General features: G+C 38.2%; 1 protein-coding gene across 10 annotated transcripts in view; it reads left to right on the top strand.

Moving 5' to 3' along the window:
- Positions 1–16,449, top strand: part of DTNA (dystrobrevin, alpha) — a 401,960-nt gene that overhangs the window by 299,182 nt on the left and 86,329 nt on the right. For all 10 annotated transcript variants that reach the window (XM_011943697.1, XM_011943695.1, XM_011943698.1 and 7 more), the window contains 2 exons: positions 7,873–7,958; positions 13,581–13,735. In XM_011943697.1, the coding sequence (XP_011799087.1) occupies positions 7,873–7,958; positions 13,581–13,735 (241 nt within the window). The remainder of the gene's footprint in view (positions 1–7,872; positions 7,959–13,580; positions 13,736–16,449) is intronic.

The raw sequence follows: 16,449 nt of genomic DNA, 5'->3' as shown, positions 1-16,449 counted from the left end.
GAGCCACCATGTCTGGCCAGTTTTCTTTTAATTCCTTTTCTGAGATTAAGTCTTCCTTGATCTCCAGTATATTATAAAGACTAGCGAGTCCCAGTCACCTAGATTCAGACCCTCTATTTTTACTTCTGCTCCACAGAGAAAAAAAACAAGTGTTCATGGTTACCATTGTGGGTGATCCTATTTTTACAAAAGAATTCTATGTACTTCTCTCACCTTCTCCCTGCTTCCCCAGGAAACGCTAAAAGCAAGTTGTCTTGACTCAATCTCATTTCAATTCAGTAGTATCTTCTTTCTTAAGACAGCTCTTCATAAAGTAGATTATGTGACTGTAGCCTTGTTTCTAGCAAATAACATTATCATATATACTCACTCAAATAAATATTAAAAGGAACAGTGATTTTCCTATTTTCAGAGGTCAAGCTATAGTCTTCCATGATAATGATAATAATTGTATTAATAAATAAGATGTACTCAGTATTTACTATGTGTCAACTGTCTTACTGACTTGGCGTTATATTTTCATGATTTTCTAGTAGAGAAGATAGAAAGAGGTTAAATAATTTGCAGGTCATACAGCATCATACTAAATGAGGTAAATGGGGGAAAACTCATTTTGTTTCAGGAACTGTTTTCAGCTCAGCTCTACTTATGCCTTCTGTTTCATTTTTTTAAATGAAAATTAATTAACATTTTTTCTCCCAGACTTGTTGTGCTAATTACAGAGTATTATTCTTATGCTCACATTCCTAATCTTTCCAGTTTCTGGTATTTAGACACATTTGAAAGAGTATATGTGGAAGAAATATTTGGACTTAACATGTTTTACATTGTAACATTAGGATCAGTTTTATGACAGCTACCCAGAACTACAAATCCATCATATAATAGTCTTACGTAGAGAATACAAAATCCTGGTATTCTCCTCCCTGTTTGCCATATTGCACCTTACTGGGCCATTTGAACACCCATGCCCACTGCTGAGCCTTCCAATGCTACAAAAAAGATCACAGAACTATTTCAAATGCATGGGTATGAAATGCCTGGAACTCTGCCAAAATCCTTCTGCCCTTTGAATTTTAAAAATGATTATGATATTTAATGCAAAATGTACTACAAAGTAACAACCATTTCTCTGTGCACCAAAAAAAGTATTGTTCATGTTTGACACTATGTAGATTTGTGAGAGCAAAGAAGAAAAAAAGAGAAGAGTTATAAAAAACCAAATGTTCTTCTCTTTTATTATCTATACAGCCAAGACTAGATATTTAAAACAGTGTTTACTTGGCTTAGTGACTTTTTTCTTTGCACATCTTAAATTTCAAGATGTCCATAGAACATTCTCCTGTACTAACTAAAATCTTATTCTAGTGAAAAGTACTTCGTTCAAAATTTCTACATGCTGCTAAAATGGAATCACTTTCCAAAGAATTTTCACAGCTGTAGATATATTAAATATCCTAATGTCACTCATCATTTATCTGACATACTTTGAATGAGTAGCAAATAGAATTTCAAGAGGGATGAGGAATTTCAAGGGATATGGGGGCATTCCAACAGTATTGGCCCTTCTGTTCTGGAGAAACCGCTAGCAAACTCACCTAGCCCGGGGCTATGGGAGTTCTTTTCCCAGATGTTTTACTAACATTGTGGCCCAGAGAGATGCTGTCTGTTCACAGGTTAACTTCACTAACCCCCAAAACAAGAGTTAATTATGCATGTGATCACTTCTAAATTCAAGGCATCACATAACTGCACAATCTAAAAGAAACAGCCATAAAGCCAATCATTACCATCATGTTCAAACATAGTATATTTCTCAATATAAATCTTAAGTGGTAAATCAGAAAGTTGCTTCTCACTTGTGCATTCATTAATTGAACTGACATATGTAAAGAGCTTGCTATGTGGTAGGTGTTATGATAGACTGGGAATAAATAATAAGTAAGACAAGATGAAATGAGATGAGATACCCTTTGAAAAATGTGTTGTATTAAAATTAACTGTTTCTGACCCTTTATCTCCAATATGTTATGAGCAAATGAAGGGTAGGGACCACACCTTTTTCGTCTGTATATTCCCAACCTCTAGGGCAATGCTAATCAATATTTATTGAGCGACTAAATGAGTGATCCATATGAGCAAAATAATTTTCAGATAAAAAATGTGTTATAGTAGAGGCGTGTTGTGGAAGCAGAGGGAGGAAGCAATTCTCTCCGTTAATTAAGCCACCAAAATGTGTGAGAAAGAGCAGTTTGAGTGCTGTGCCTCTGCTTGTCAAAAATGCTTACCAAATGTTTTTGTAAAATATGTTGGTAAAAGAAGAGCTTCTGATTTTAGTACTCTTAAATAGAGAAATAATTCCTTCTGCCTGTTCAAGAAAGAATCAGTCAGAATTCAAATCTTACTTAAAAGAACTTCGAATTTCTCATGGGATTTTGTAACTTTAAACAGGAAACTCTGTTGGCAATTTGGAGAAAATTTACCTTCTGTACATAGCATCCACACCTATCGATCAATATCTATTTGTTGTTTTTCCTTCCTGTCAATAACAAATATTCTCTTCCCTGCAACTTTTCCATATAAATAATATATTCTTAGTTGAAAGAAATCAGTTTGTCTCTTTATAAGATTATGGGAAACCCAGGCCAGACTAAAGCAGTTTCTCACGTCTTATTATGACAAGTCAAATTTCCAAGTAATCCAAATTTTTAACATAAAACACTCTACAAATCACTATACATATTTTAACCAAAGAGTAAATGCCTTCCTCTTTCCATTTTCAATCGGTTGTCCCCTAGAATAACTTGAAAAGTCTCAGAGTGAGAAAACAAAATGTAAAAGAAGATAAAAGATTTAAAGAAACATTGATTTATGAAGCCATTTCAGTTTGTGCTTTTGATAATTTGGTTCTCTTAAATACATTGTTACATGTTAATTATATGCCAATACACAATTTTATTGAGAATTTTTGAATGTAAATCTAGAACAAGAAAGTAAAGTTTGTATAGGCAAAACTTCCAGGGTAATTGGCTTAAAAACAGAACAGATTCCACTATGCTGAAAGACAATAATGGAGAAAATGAATAAAGTGTATATTATGCACTGTGTTTTCTCTCTACATTGAAATGGAAAACATTATAAGTAAAATATTATTATTTTAAAAATAAAATTACTTTTTTTTTTGAGACGGAGTCTCGTTCTGTCGCCAGGCTGGAGTGCAGTGGTGGGATCTTGGCTCACTGCAATCTCCACCTCGTGGGTTTAAGCGATTCCCCTGCCTCAGCCTCCCAAGTAGCTGGGATTACAAGAGTGCACCACCACACCCGGCTAATTTTTTGTATTTTAGTAGAGACAGGGTTTCACCATGTTGGCCAGGATGGTCTTGATCCCCTGACCTCACGATCTGCCCACCTCAGCCTCCCAAATAGGCGTGAGCCATCACGCCTGGCCAATTACTATTTTAATAATAAAATGGTATGCTAATATTAATTATTTAAGCTTTTACTGTTCTTTTTATATTACCAAAGAATTAACTGTACTAGCAGCCTTAATTCACAAAGAAAGACTTAGGTGACCATGTGATTGAACCACATCACAGACTCCTAAGACTGACCCCGCCCCTAAAAGTCTGTGATTCATCCAGACTTGTGGCCTGTGATGCATCCAGTCTCAAACACATCTGGCTCTTTTATGTCTTGAGATAGCAGTCAGAATTGCACATGAAGTTGAAGGCATACTGCCATGGCTTTTCATAAAAGCGAGAGAAGTATATAGACTTTTTCTGTGCACCTCCTGATGCTGCCCCACTCCCAGGCTGTTTGGCCTGAAGTTTTAGGGAAAATCTATGTTTTTCAACCTCAGCACAGACTGGCGGGTTGGCTTCCTGGGTTGCGGCTGACAGCCAGCGTTCCATGGGTGCAGTTTTACTACCTTACTGCAAAGGCATTGCCATAGACATAGTCACTTTGGAGCAATATGCTGCTTTCCTGCTCGTTTGCACAGGACTCTGAGGAGCTACCCATTGTCCATCCTCATGCACTTGTCTTTCTGCTTCCTAGATACTTAACAGATTTTATTGGCTGTTTGTAAATCAAACTGGTCCCAACTAATGACAATTACTGATGAGCATAGCTCTTAAATTTTTCCATTTGGGATGTATCAGCTTTTCTGTGTCCTTGCTTCCTATGTTAATGCCAATGCCTTTTTTCACAATGAAATAGGGGCCCTGGTCCCATGTTTTGCTCAAAACATGGGTTGATAACCAGAGGAATATACGCCACCTAACTGTAGTTGGCTAAGTAGCCAACAGAAGACGCTTTTCACTTTGGATTTCATAAAATAATTTCGTGCAGAATAATCTCACAGCCTCTATAATTTATTTAAACAAATCTTCAGAAACATAATTTTTTTGTTAGAGAATTCCTGAATTTGAAATTAGGGTAACTAACTATAGGGACTTTTTCATCACAGATTTTTTTCAACCATTATTTCCTACTCACAATACAACTGTGCTTATGTGATATATTTACTTTTCCAAAAAAGTTGGTATTTTTTAAAGGCCCCCTCTTTAAAATTGGACACCCTCCTCTTCACCCTATTATGTTTACAAAAAATGTTCTTTTTAAAAAGATCCATTTGTATTTAAGTTTTTAGTGCTCCCAGTCTCTGTTGTAGAGTCAGTCATCTCTACTCACTCCTCAAACCCCATAAATATTTATCCAGTGCCTCGGGTAAGCAAAGTAGGAACTCACCCAGTCTTGGTGTGCTTACCATGACCTAAATCCCTGCATACCCCCAGAATCCTTCTTCATGACAGAGTCACATTTGCAATCTGGCACAGTAGCTTGCATAACAATAGATTCCAGTGGCCTAATTTCACCCTTGAGTTCCTGCACAACTCTCATTCAGCTGCCCTCCACTTGGTGATTTATCTAGATTTATTGTGTCAATTTGGCAGAATAGCTCTAATATAACCACTGTTGGATCTAATATCATCAATCTTCCATTTCCAGGAACAATACAGGACTGGCAATCTCCCCATGATTTTCTTCATTAAAAGCGAAGGTCTGAGAGTACACCTATGAGCTATCATTGTTTCATCCTTTGGAGAACTCTCTGTTCCAAAATCATCTGTGGTCCATCCTCTCCTTTTAAATAAATTATTCTCTCTCGGGTTCATTGAAAGGAACTGTATTGCTCTTGAAGCCTCACATATAATACTCCTCAATTTCTTTGCATTTTGAGGACCACATTATTGCTGTGTGATTGCTAATTTTCCATACCTTATAGACTTTCTCATTATTTGAACCATGTTACAGTTTAGGAAAAAAGTAATTACTTCCTGAAGTCAGATGTTGGATACTTCCAGTTATCCATGTAATGGGAGGACAGGAATAATTTTGAATAGGATGGTTTTTACAAAATCATTGCATTTCTATGACAGCTACCTGCACTAAAATTAATAAACAACTCACTAAGTGGTTGGACACTCAAAATTCTAGGTGTAACTTTTATCATGATTACTAATCATTCCTTAACATAAGAACTGTATTAATCACTAACTCTGTGTAAGACCAAGTGCTAGGCACTAGGAATTCAAGCAATTCAGAAAACATCATCTCTGCACTGAAGGATCTCACAATGTAGAATCCAGTCACATTGCAGACATGTAAAAAAACACATCAAGGTCATTCAGTGTGACAGATGACACATAATAGGTAAAAAGTGAAGGGCAGAGTGATTTCCTAGACATCTAGGAGAAAAGCTGTTTTCAGAGCAGGGTGAATAATGATATTGAGTGGCATCTTGACAAATGCATGAGAGGGTTGTGGGCAGACCATGTTAGGAAGGGGAGGGGCCAGGAGGCATTGAACAGTTTGACCATGGTGTGCAGTACAACAACAGAAATGGCAGCAGAGGAGACTAGACGAGACTGCTGGGTGTGCCAAGAGCAAACATTAGAACTTCATCCTGAGGGCAAAAGGTGGCCAGGGGATTTTAAGCAATGAAATAATATGGTCAAATTTGTGATAAGAGTGTGCAAGCAGAGAGATCATTTCAGAGGTTATGACCGTGTTAAAGCAAGAGCTGATGGAAGCAGTGACAGTGGGAATGAAAAGAAGGGAATTGATTCAACATGCAGGTAACAGGTCTAGCTGAGTCCTTCAAACATTTGTTCAGGGTGGTAGTAATTAAGGAAGAGCAAGAAATCAAAGGCGACCCCAACTCAGGATTCATTTTCAGGTAACTAGGTACTTGGTGTTTCTAACAACCAGCAGAAGGACTGCAGGAAGAACAGCAGGTTAGTACTAAGGTTAGTCTGAGTATTATGGAAGAGCTCTGTAAAGATAATGAGTTCTCCTTTGAATGTACTTAGTTTGGCATGAGGTATCTAAATGAAGGTTTCCGATAAATGATTACATAAATCTGGTGCTCAAGCTTAGAAATAAATATGAAAGAGTCACTAGCATAGGGTTCAGTCAATTTTGCATTCTGGCTGGTTGTACTTGAGGTATTACAGTAAGAATGACAGCAATAATGATAAATAACATATGATCCCTCCCTGAAACATAGTAAGGAACAAAACCACAATTATTTGTATCTTATTCCTCTCATATATAAGGTATATGAATCTTATTCATGTATTTATTCCATGTACTAAAATAAGGCTTTACCAATACAAACTTTACTTACCTTTCAGACACATTATTATTTTAAACAACTCTTTTGATCATTCTTAAGATTAGCAACTATCAAATAAATGAATTACTAATATGGTATTGTTTCTGATTCCAAAGTATGAGAATAAACAGTTGATTCCAGCTGGAAAATCATTTAGCTGAAACATTAAACCTTTTATCATATCCCCTTTATATCACATTTGTGAAGGACAGATTTGTTATACTTCCTGAATCAATGAAGATTTGGCAGCACTTATGTCATTTGGGTAGAAAGAAAGTGTTCAAACAGAGCTTTTACTATTTTTTTTAAGACAGAGTCTCCTTCTGTCACCCAGGCTGGAGTGCAGTGGCATGATGTTGGCTCACTGCAACCTCCACCTCCTGGGTTCAAGCGATTCTTGTGTCTCAGCCACCTAAGTAGCTAGTATTACAGACGTGCACCATCACACCTGGCTAATTTTTGTATTTTTGATAGAGATAGGATTTCACCATGTTGGCCAAGCTGGTCTCAAACTCTTGACCTCAGGTGATCTGCCCACCCCAGCCTCCCAAAGTGCTAGGATTACAGACGTTAAGCCACCATGCTCGGCCAGAGCTTTTACTTTTGCCCCTTTAAAATAGCAGCTCTCTTTGAAAAGTAAATATATCACATAAGCACAGTTAGCTTGTGGGTAGGAAATGATGGTTGAAAAAAATGTGTGATGAAAAAGTCCCCATAGTTACCTTAACCTCAAATTCAGAAATTCTCTGACAAAAAAAAAAAAAAAAAAAAATGATGTTTCTGAAGCTTTGTTTAAGTAAATTATAGAAACTCTGGAATTACTGTGTGCAAAAATCATTTTATGAAACTCAAGTGAAAAGCTTGTTCTGTTATTTAAATCCATAGTTAGCTAGTAGATATTCCTCTGGCTATCAGCCCATATTTTGAGCAAGTGACATATACAAAGAATAAGCTAAGAGATTCTAACGTCTCTTAAGAAAAGGAAACATTGAATAGACAGTTTTTCAGATATGTGCATTGAATTGTTTTCACAACCTTTTATAAAATGGATGTGCTCACATAAGGCATGCAGCTATGTATCCTGTGATTTCCACAGAATGGAAAATGTCAAACCTTGTTGCTGGAAGTGCTCCAAATTACATCATGTTTTTTTTTTGTTTTGTTTTTGTTTTTTCTATTACCATTAAACAGGGAAGGCCATGGTAAAATTTCAGTATTTGCTGTCAAAATGGCTTTAGCCACATTGTGTGGAGGGAAGATCATGGACAAATTAAGATGTAAGTTATTATTCCTTGTATCTCTCTTTGCTTTTCCCCACTAGGTACTACCCTTTTCACTCCCTCATTCCCCCATGTCCCCTGCCCATTTGTATCTTTCCTCATTCTATGAGAGTTGTTTGAAATACATTTTTCACTGATGTTTGGATTTTGTCATAGCGGTATTTTCATATTAGATAAATGCTAATGAAATGAATGTTTTCCTCTACTTAAAACCTGTTGAGTATCACCAACTGGCCTCTTTCTGAAATTAAAGTAAAATAAGCGCTCTTTGCAGTTAATTGTGCTATACTGCCTTACAGGTGGTACAGGATGATAGGGACATGAAGGCTTAGTGGGAAACCTTCCCCTTTAAGTCTTCTAAAAGCAAGGCTCCTGGCACATTTCCTCATTCTTCTCAGCCAGCACTACTCAAATCACTAGGAACTCCAAAGGTTTCAAAGCCAACAATGTCAGGAAAGAAGAATAGGAATTACATAGAGACAGCACTGACAGAGTTAACTAGATGCCAATAAAAGCATGGTAGCTAAAGTACATTGAGTAATTGTGGGCCTTAATGAATATTTTGTCTCTAAATATGGTAGAGTTCCTTAACCAACAACACATTGGGGATTGTTTGTTTGTTTGCTTTAGGTAAAGAAACTGAGACTCGTTTCACCATATGGCTAAGATGACACCAGGATTTGAACCCTGGCTTTTTTTTTTTCTACACCAATGGTTCACAAATTTTAGCATGCATCAGAATCACCTGGAGGGCTTTGATAAAACATAGATTTCTGGGTCCCACCCCAAGAATTTCTGACTCAGTAGGCCTAGGATGAGGGTGGGTGACAACAATATTTATTTCTAACTGATTTAAAATGATGTTGATGCTGCTGTTTAAATTTAAAATTTCCATTTAACCCTATCCTTTCCCCTAAATAGTATGAGTTGGGGCTATAATACTGTGTTACAAAGGGCACTGTTCTGGGAATTGGGAGTTCCAGGTTGCAAGCCCAGCTGTGTGACCAATTTTCTGAGTCATCCTTTGGCAGTTACTTCACTTCTTTAGTCCTCAGCCTCCTTCCATATCCTAAATTTTGGGATTTTGTGAGATACCCATAGAGTCACACCTGGCTGCATGCAGCCATCTGTGTGGCTCATAGCACAAGGCTCACCTGCTGCCTGTCCTCTTCTGAATGAGATCTCTTGCTTCTTGATCCACCCAAAAGGAAAGAATAAAGAAAGACACAGAAAAAAATCTTTTGTTCCTTTGAAATTTCCCCGGAGATGCTCCAGGGATGAATCATTTCAGTGGATCAGTGAGTAAGTGAGAGGGACAACAAAGCCTCAGGTAGCCTCAGGTAGCCACACAGCTTCCCTCACTTCTGGGACTTCCCTCTATGAGAGCCAAATGCAGCCAGGATTCAGAGAAGCCTAGCCAGACCTTAGGAGGAGCCATGGAGCTTCTCTTTTGTTAGCCTGAAAGATATAGAAAATTAAAAACTATCTACCTCAGTGCTTATTTGAGAAAGAAGGTGCTGACACCAAGGACTTTTTTTTCAAAAAAAAAAAAAAAAAAGCTTCAGCGTAATCCTCGGGCATTTCCTTCAGGGTTAAGCCGGAAAGAGAAAGTTTAGCAAAATGAACCAAGGCTGAGGAAGGAAGTTCTGAGAACCTTGTCTGCCAACCCCAACTGGCCATTTACAAAGAGGACATTAGATAAATGTAAAAAACAAAACAAAAGCTAAACAAAAAAAAACCACTTGGGAGATATCTAAAAATACCTATTTAATATTATATTAATAGGTACCTGGATAGAAGGGTCCCATATTAAAATAGGTTTGAGGAAAACTAAGAAAACCAGTTTTCTGCATCTCAGGACGTCTATCAACCTTTAACATACCAGGTTAATTCTGAGCCCTCGAAGTCCTGGTGTTTGCTATCTTTCCACTCAGCTTTGCTCAGTGTAAGATTTCATCCTCCTCCAACAAGTAAGGGTGGAGGGTGGAGGAGGGGGGCTGGTGGGGGTGACAGTCACAGAAGTCACATGTCACTACAGAGGTCCCCCAGCCTTTACAGCTCATCACCTAGGGTGGCATCTCAGACCAATTACTAAACTAGTTACTGGTTAGAGAAAAAGTATGACAACAATGGTCATTGTATAGTCCACTTTTACCTCTTGGGCTCAGAGGGCCGTCCCTTTCCCTCAACCCACGAGTAACCCACGAACAAATGTGGGACAAATAAAGATGAAGGGAATGGTTGGTAGGTAAGGGACTAGCAATGTCAGCACAGTTACAAATCTCAAGATATAACTAAGTTATTGATCAGATCTTTACAATTGTGAAAACCCTTCCAGCTCTCTCTTGGGTCCAGGAGCTCAAAGGAAACAGTATAACTGCTACAATGCTTTCTCCTCACCACATCCCATCAACTTCCAAAAAGCACTCTCTAGTGGCCAAAGTCTATTCTCTTTAGGGCAGTGAAAGAAGCAACAAATGCATGTGTCCCCTTGGAGGTAAACTAAGTTTTCTAGTCTGCAGAAACAAGTTCCACAATATCAAAGACTCTGTAGTGATACAGATAGTGTGACCCCAAGAAATCGCATTCCCCACTTTGAGAGCAGCTGCACCTGAATCCCACCCTTAAGTGTCCCTGGTTCTCTGACTGAGGAGTCACTCTTCGTATAGTTAATCCTAGGAAGATGGTTTTAGCGGTTTCCAGGTAATTTGGTTAAAATCAATTTGACCAAAAACAATTTAATTAAAGGTAATTTGGTCACAAAAATCTCTCCAGAATGTTACCTGGTCAAAAATGAATATCCTGAGTCATGAATATTTCTAGTTTCAGCGATAATTATTAATTGAATGAGCGAATGTGGGCAAATTTACCCACAAAATCTACCCATGGACACCATGGCTGCCCCTTGGTGAGTGGGGTTGTGGGTGTTCCTATTGTATTCTTTTGCTGGCTTGCATTTTAATGATAAAACAGATAAGTTAGCCAGGCATGGTGGCACATGCCTTTAGTCCCAGCTACCCAGAAGGCTGAGGCAGGATAATCACTTGAACCCAGGAGGCAGAGGTTGCATGAGTTGAGATCACGCCACTACAGTGGGCAACAGAGTGAAACTCCATCTCAAAAAACCAAATCAAAACAAAACAAAACAAAAAAAACAGGTAAGGTCATGATTTTCTACATTGCTTCTGTAATAAGAAAAAAGTAAAATGAAGGGATATGGAATGTTACAGGCTTGAGGGTTTTGATTTCCCTTCTGTAAAGTTTTTCTAATTCACGTTAAGCCAAAATGCCAGCTGTGCTTGTTTGGCAATTCTTCTATTTTTGTGCATAGGGATGAGAGATATTTAGCTTGTTCCAGCTACTCCCTTATTGTTGGGGAACACAGAGCAAGAATAATTAAGAATGTCAGAAATTTTAAAAAACAAAGAGAAAGCAACAGAAAATTTGAAGTTGATTTTCTTAATACTTTAAAATGCATTAAAAGAGAAAACAACACTATGTTGCAACATAATTTCCGGTAATTAGGGCTACCATTCACTGGTAGGGTGTTCCCTGTGTAATTTCAGGGAGCATCATTGACACGGCCTAGGAGATGAAGGGCGCCCCCTGCAGTCATGTGCCATGGCAACCTAAACATAAACTTACCTAATAATACTGCTTTTTGGTCAGACTGTTCTTGGCCCAATTATAAACTGTTTTAATGGTTTGGAACATTTGTTTATACTTCTGCCTTAGGGATCCTGGATAGTTCTAGGGATCTTAAGGTATTCTAAATTCAGTGCTGTAAGCCTAGTATGTCATGTGCTGTTCTAAAGCTTTGGGGAGGACTTGTTTTTAAAATACTAGTATTATGGAAAATACTGCATATTTATTGAGTTTCTATTACTAAACTGGTTGTTTTGCCTCTATGCCTACCCCTAGGGTTTCTAACGCACTGATCTACTTTAAATTCTTCAGTATCTCCCTCAACATCTTCTGAACACAACCTAAACTCCTCAGTAGAATTCAGCTATAAAAAAGAATGAAATCCTGTCATTTGAGGCAACAGGAATGAGCCTGGAGGACATTATGTTAAGTAAAATAAGTCAGGCATGGAAAGATAAATACTGCATGTTCTCACTCATATGTGGGATCTAAAAAAAAGAAAAAGGCTGAACTCATGGAAGTAGAATTGTGCTTATTCGAGGCTGGGAAGGGTACGGGGCTGCAGGGGGTTGAGGGGGATAGGGAGAGGTTAGCTAATGGCTACAAAATTACAGCTACATAGGAGGAATACGTTCCAGTGTTCTATAGCACTGTAGGGTGACTATAGTTAACAAAATTTATTGCATATTTCCAAAAAGTTGGAAGACAAGATGTTGAATGTTCCCAACACAAAGAAATGATAAATGTTTGAAATGAGGGTAATGCTCATTATCCTAGTGTGATCATTACACACTGAACACATGTATCAAGATATCACTCTGTAGCCCATAAATACGTACATTAATTTTTTTACTCAGATAGAATCTCTATAGTCTTATGGTTAATAAACTATTTGAAACAGCAGAAACCCTTTATAAATGGAATATTTAATGAAAATGAGAGTCAATTCATGTTCTCAAAACCATAATCCAATAAAAGCCTGTGATATGCTTAACATCTGACTTTGGTGTAAAAACAATGTTCCCAGATTACATTTTGACCTTGAAAAATTAAACCTAAAGTGAATAGAGGTAGCACATTTACAGCAGTTTATCCCAGCAGCTGTGCTGGCTTGGTGACAAGCTAGTTAGCATGGTGACAAACTATATAATAGCAAACCCTTTCATTCTAATAGTGATTTGCACAGAGGAATTATAAAGCACCTTGGGAAATTATGTCATTAATATTCATTAAGTGCACATACTGGCAGAAATTGAAGAACAGTGGTTCAGTGAAGCCACAGGCCCTTCAAAGAAAGATCCAGGACCCTGACTTTACCTCATTGATCATCCACAAGGCCAGGCTTCCTCTTCACTCCATGAGTCAGAAAACCCTTCCCTGTAAATCAAGTGCCTTCCACCCAGAAAACTGTAATTTATAGAAAGTTTTCTGCTTCTATAGGAAGTTAATCAAGTGTTTGTCATTACATCTTTATCCTCACTGTGTCTTTGATTTTTCAAATATCTTACACCAAAATCTGAAAGTTTTAGTGAACTATAAACTATAAATTGGTAAATTTCTAGCTAGATAAATGAATGTACACACACCCCAAATTTACAGTAAAACTCTCATTATGTTTCAAATGAAGTCAGCATCTCTCTCATATATACAAAAATTTCTCCTGTTGAACTCCATGAGAGTCAAAACAAAAAGATAGTGTCTTATTAAAGATATTTAATAAGTGTCTCTCTCTTATTAAAATGTTAGTCTTACCCAAATTACTTGTGATTGCTATGTGCCAGAATCATCTACCAAAAGAAACCAGAGAAAACATTATGCCAGGAATATTTAAGCTTAAAAATTAGCTTTTATATCATTCTTTCATAAAAAAAATCTACTTTGCTACTTTTTTGTCATTTATAGCAGATATATTGAACAAAAACAGTGGAGAATGTTCATGTGATGAATAAATATCTTTCCTTTTCCTTTCATCAGATATTTTCTCAATGATTTCTGACTCCAGTGGGGTGATGGTTTATGGACGATATGATCAATTCCTTCGGGAAGTTCTCAAACTACCCACAGCAGTTTTTGAAGGTCCTTCATTTGGTTACACAGAACAGTCAGCCAGATCCTGTTTCTCCCAACAGGTAGGAGAAAAATATGTTTAAGGAAGTATCTCTTTCAAACAGTGGTTGCTCTCCTTCTAGATGTCATTCCAGGTCACAAATACTCGGACAAATTCTTCTATGTGATACAACCTGTAGTGTATTTTTCAGCCACTGACAAATGACCTCCGAACCAGTAACTAAACCCTGCACCCCTGGATCACAATAATAGACAGTGTTTACTGACCATGAGGCAGGCACTGTGCTAAATTTTTTCCTTTCATTGCCTAATTTAATCCTTACAACAACCCTTCTTTATTAATCTCTTTTCACACTGCTATAAAGACATACCCGAGACTGGGTAATTTATAAAGAAAAGAGTTCCACCTCAGGAAACTTACAATCCTGGTGGAAGGTGAAGGAGAAGCGAAGACCCACCTTCTAAACATGGTGGCAGGAAAGAGAAAGAATGAAAAGCCCAGGGGAATCTGCCATTTATAAAACCATCAGATCTCCTGAGAACTCCCTCACTATCACGAAAACAGCACGGGGGAAACCACCCCCATGATCCAATCACCTCCCACTAGGTCTCTCCCTCATCACCTGGGAATTACAGTTCAAGATGTGATTAGATGGGGACACATATCACCACACCCTCAGGGTCATTATTTTCACTATCACTGCACTTTCAAAAGGGCTTAATTGTCTCATTCAGCCTCATGTGAAATACATGCTTGACCCAGCAACAAGCTTTAACATTGGTTTAATAAAGGATACCAGCAAGGAATCCCAACATCCTCCACATCATGACCTGAGAGGCCCAAAATATGGCAAACACAGCTGCCTAAATCTTCTACACCATGATATATTTGGGGTTCCAAGTGATGTGTTTTAACTGGGTATGGCTCAAGCTACCCTGGGAAGCTGCATAGTTTAGGGGGCTATCTATGTGTGTACCTCTCTGGTCATGTAGAAGAGACTCCAGGTCCATTCTCCAGCATAGCCCAGTAGTAGCATAGAAATCCATACATCAAAGGTTAGTTTACCATTTTTTGAAAATCCAAACTAACATTTTGTCCACTGAAAAGGCCTCTTGACTGAGTGTGGTGGCTCACCCCTATAATCCCAGGACTTTGGGAGGCCGAGGGTCAGGAGCTCAGGAGTTCGAAACCAGTGTGAGCAACACAGGGAGACCCCATCTCTACAAAAAATTTTAAAAACTTAGCCAGGCATGGTGGTACATGCTTGTAGTCCCAGCTTCTCAGGAGGCTGAGGCAGGAGGATAGCTTGAGCCCAGATGGCACCACTGCACTCCAGCCCAGGCGACAGAGCAAGGCCCTGTCTCAAAAAAAAAAAAAAAAAACAGGTATATCCCTGCCCCATAAAATGCATACAAACAAATGCTCACTACACTGTACTTTACTGATTAAGAGTCAGGAAGTCTTTTCTTTTTACTGAAATTAACTTTTAAAAGTGTCAATCGGCCAGGTGAGGTGGCTCATGCCTGTAATCCCAACACTTTGGGAGGCCACAGCAGGCAGATCACAAGGTCAGGAGTTTGAGACCAGCCTGTCCAATATGGTGAAACCCTGTCTTTACTAAAAATACAAAAATTAGCCGGGCATGGTGGCGGGCACCTGTAGTCCCAGCTAGAAGCAGGAGAATCACTTGAACCTGTGAGGTGGAGGTTGCAGTGAGCCGAGATTGTGCCACTGCACTCCAGCCTGGGAGACAGAGCAAGACTCCATGTCAAAAAAAAAAAAAAGGGTCAATCACTTCAAAACACAAATCTATTTGTTCATTCAATTTTACTGCTTTCCAACTTTTCTCATGGCATGCTAAATGTATGGCTCCTTTTATTTTTATAGTGCTTTATGCCTCACAAAGTGAATTATCTGATTTATGGCTTGCAACAACCCTGTGACCTAACAAAGAAAATGTGATTCTTTTTTTAACAATATAAAGTTCATAGCTAGTGAGGGCAGGGCGCTGCTTTTAACTCTGGTCTTCTAATTCCATCTGTTAATGTTACTCTTGTGTTCTTGTTGTTGTTGCTTTTGTTTTGTGCACTTTCAGTTCATATTTACAAATATGCACATGATCTGACTCAAGGAAATGTAACTACCTGTTGTATTACTTCACCCAATCATGGAAACAAGAATAATTTCATTTATATCTGAATTCTTAAATTTTAGGTAGTGTATTATAGAAGAATTGGTAAATGTGCTAATGCCTCAGAATACATCTCATTCAAAATCAGCTGGAGTAATAGGACTGGGCTTTTTTTTTTTTTTTTTAAGTCTTAAAATGACCTGTGCTGGGTGTGGTGACTCACACAGTAATTCAAGCACTTTGAGAGGCTGAGGCAGGAGGAGAGCTTGAGTCCAAAAGTTCAAGACCAGCCTGGAAAACATAGTAAGATCTCATCTCTGAAAAAAAATATTAAAGAATTAGCCAGGTGTAGTGGCACACACTTATAGTCCCAGCTACTTGGGAGGCTGAGATGAGAGGATCCCTTTAGCCCAGGTGTTCAAGGTTTCAGTGAGCTATGATTGTGCCACTGCACTCCAGCCTGGGCCACAGAGTGAGACCCTGTCTCTAAAAAAAAAAGAAAGAAAGAAAGAAAGAAAAGAAAGGATCTATGTGTTTATGTGTTCAAGAATTATATGTAAGACACAGATTGGCAAACTGGATCAAGCGTCAAGACCCATCAGTCTGCTGTATTCAGGAGACCCATCTCACATGCAGAGACATAC

This window comes from Colobus angolensis, unplaced genomic scaffold (assembly GCF_000951035.1).
Source record: "Colobus angolensis palliatus isolate OR3802 unplaced genomic scaffold, Cang.pa_1.0 Scaffold220, whole genome shotgun sequence".
Lineage (NCBI taxonomy): Eukaryota > Metazoa > Chordata > Mammalia > Primates > Cercopithecidae > Colobus > Colobus angolensis.
Note: the sequence above shows the minus strand (reverse complement) of the source record. Positions and strands in the feature narration are given on the sequence as shown.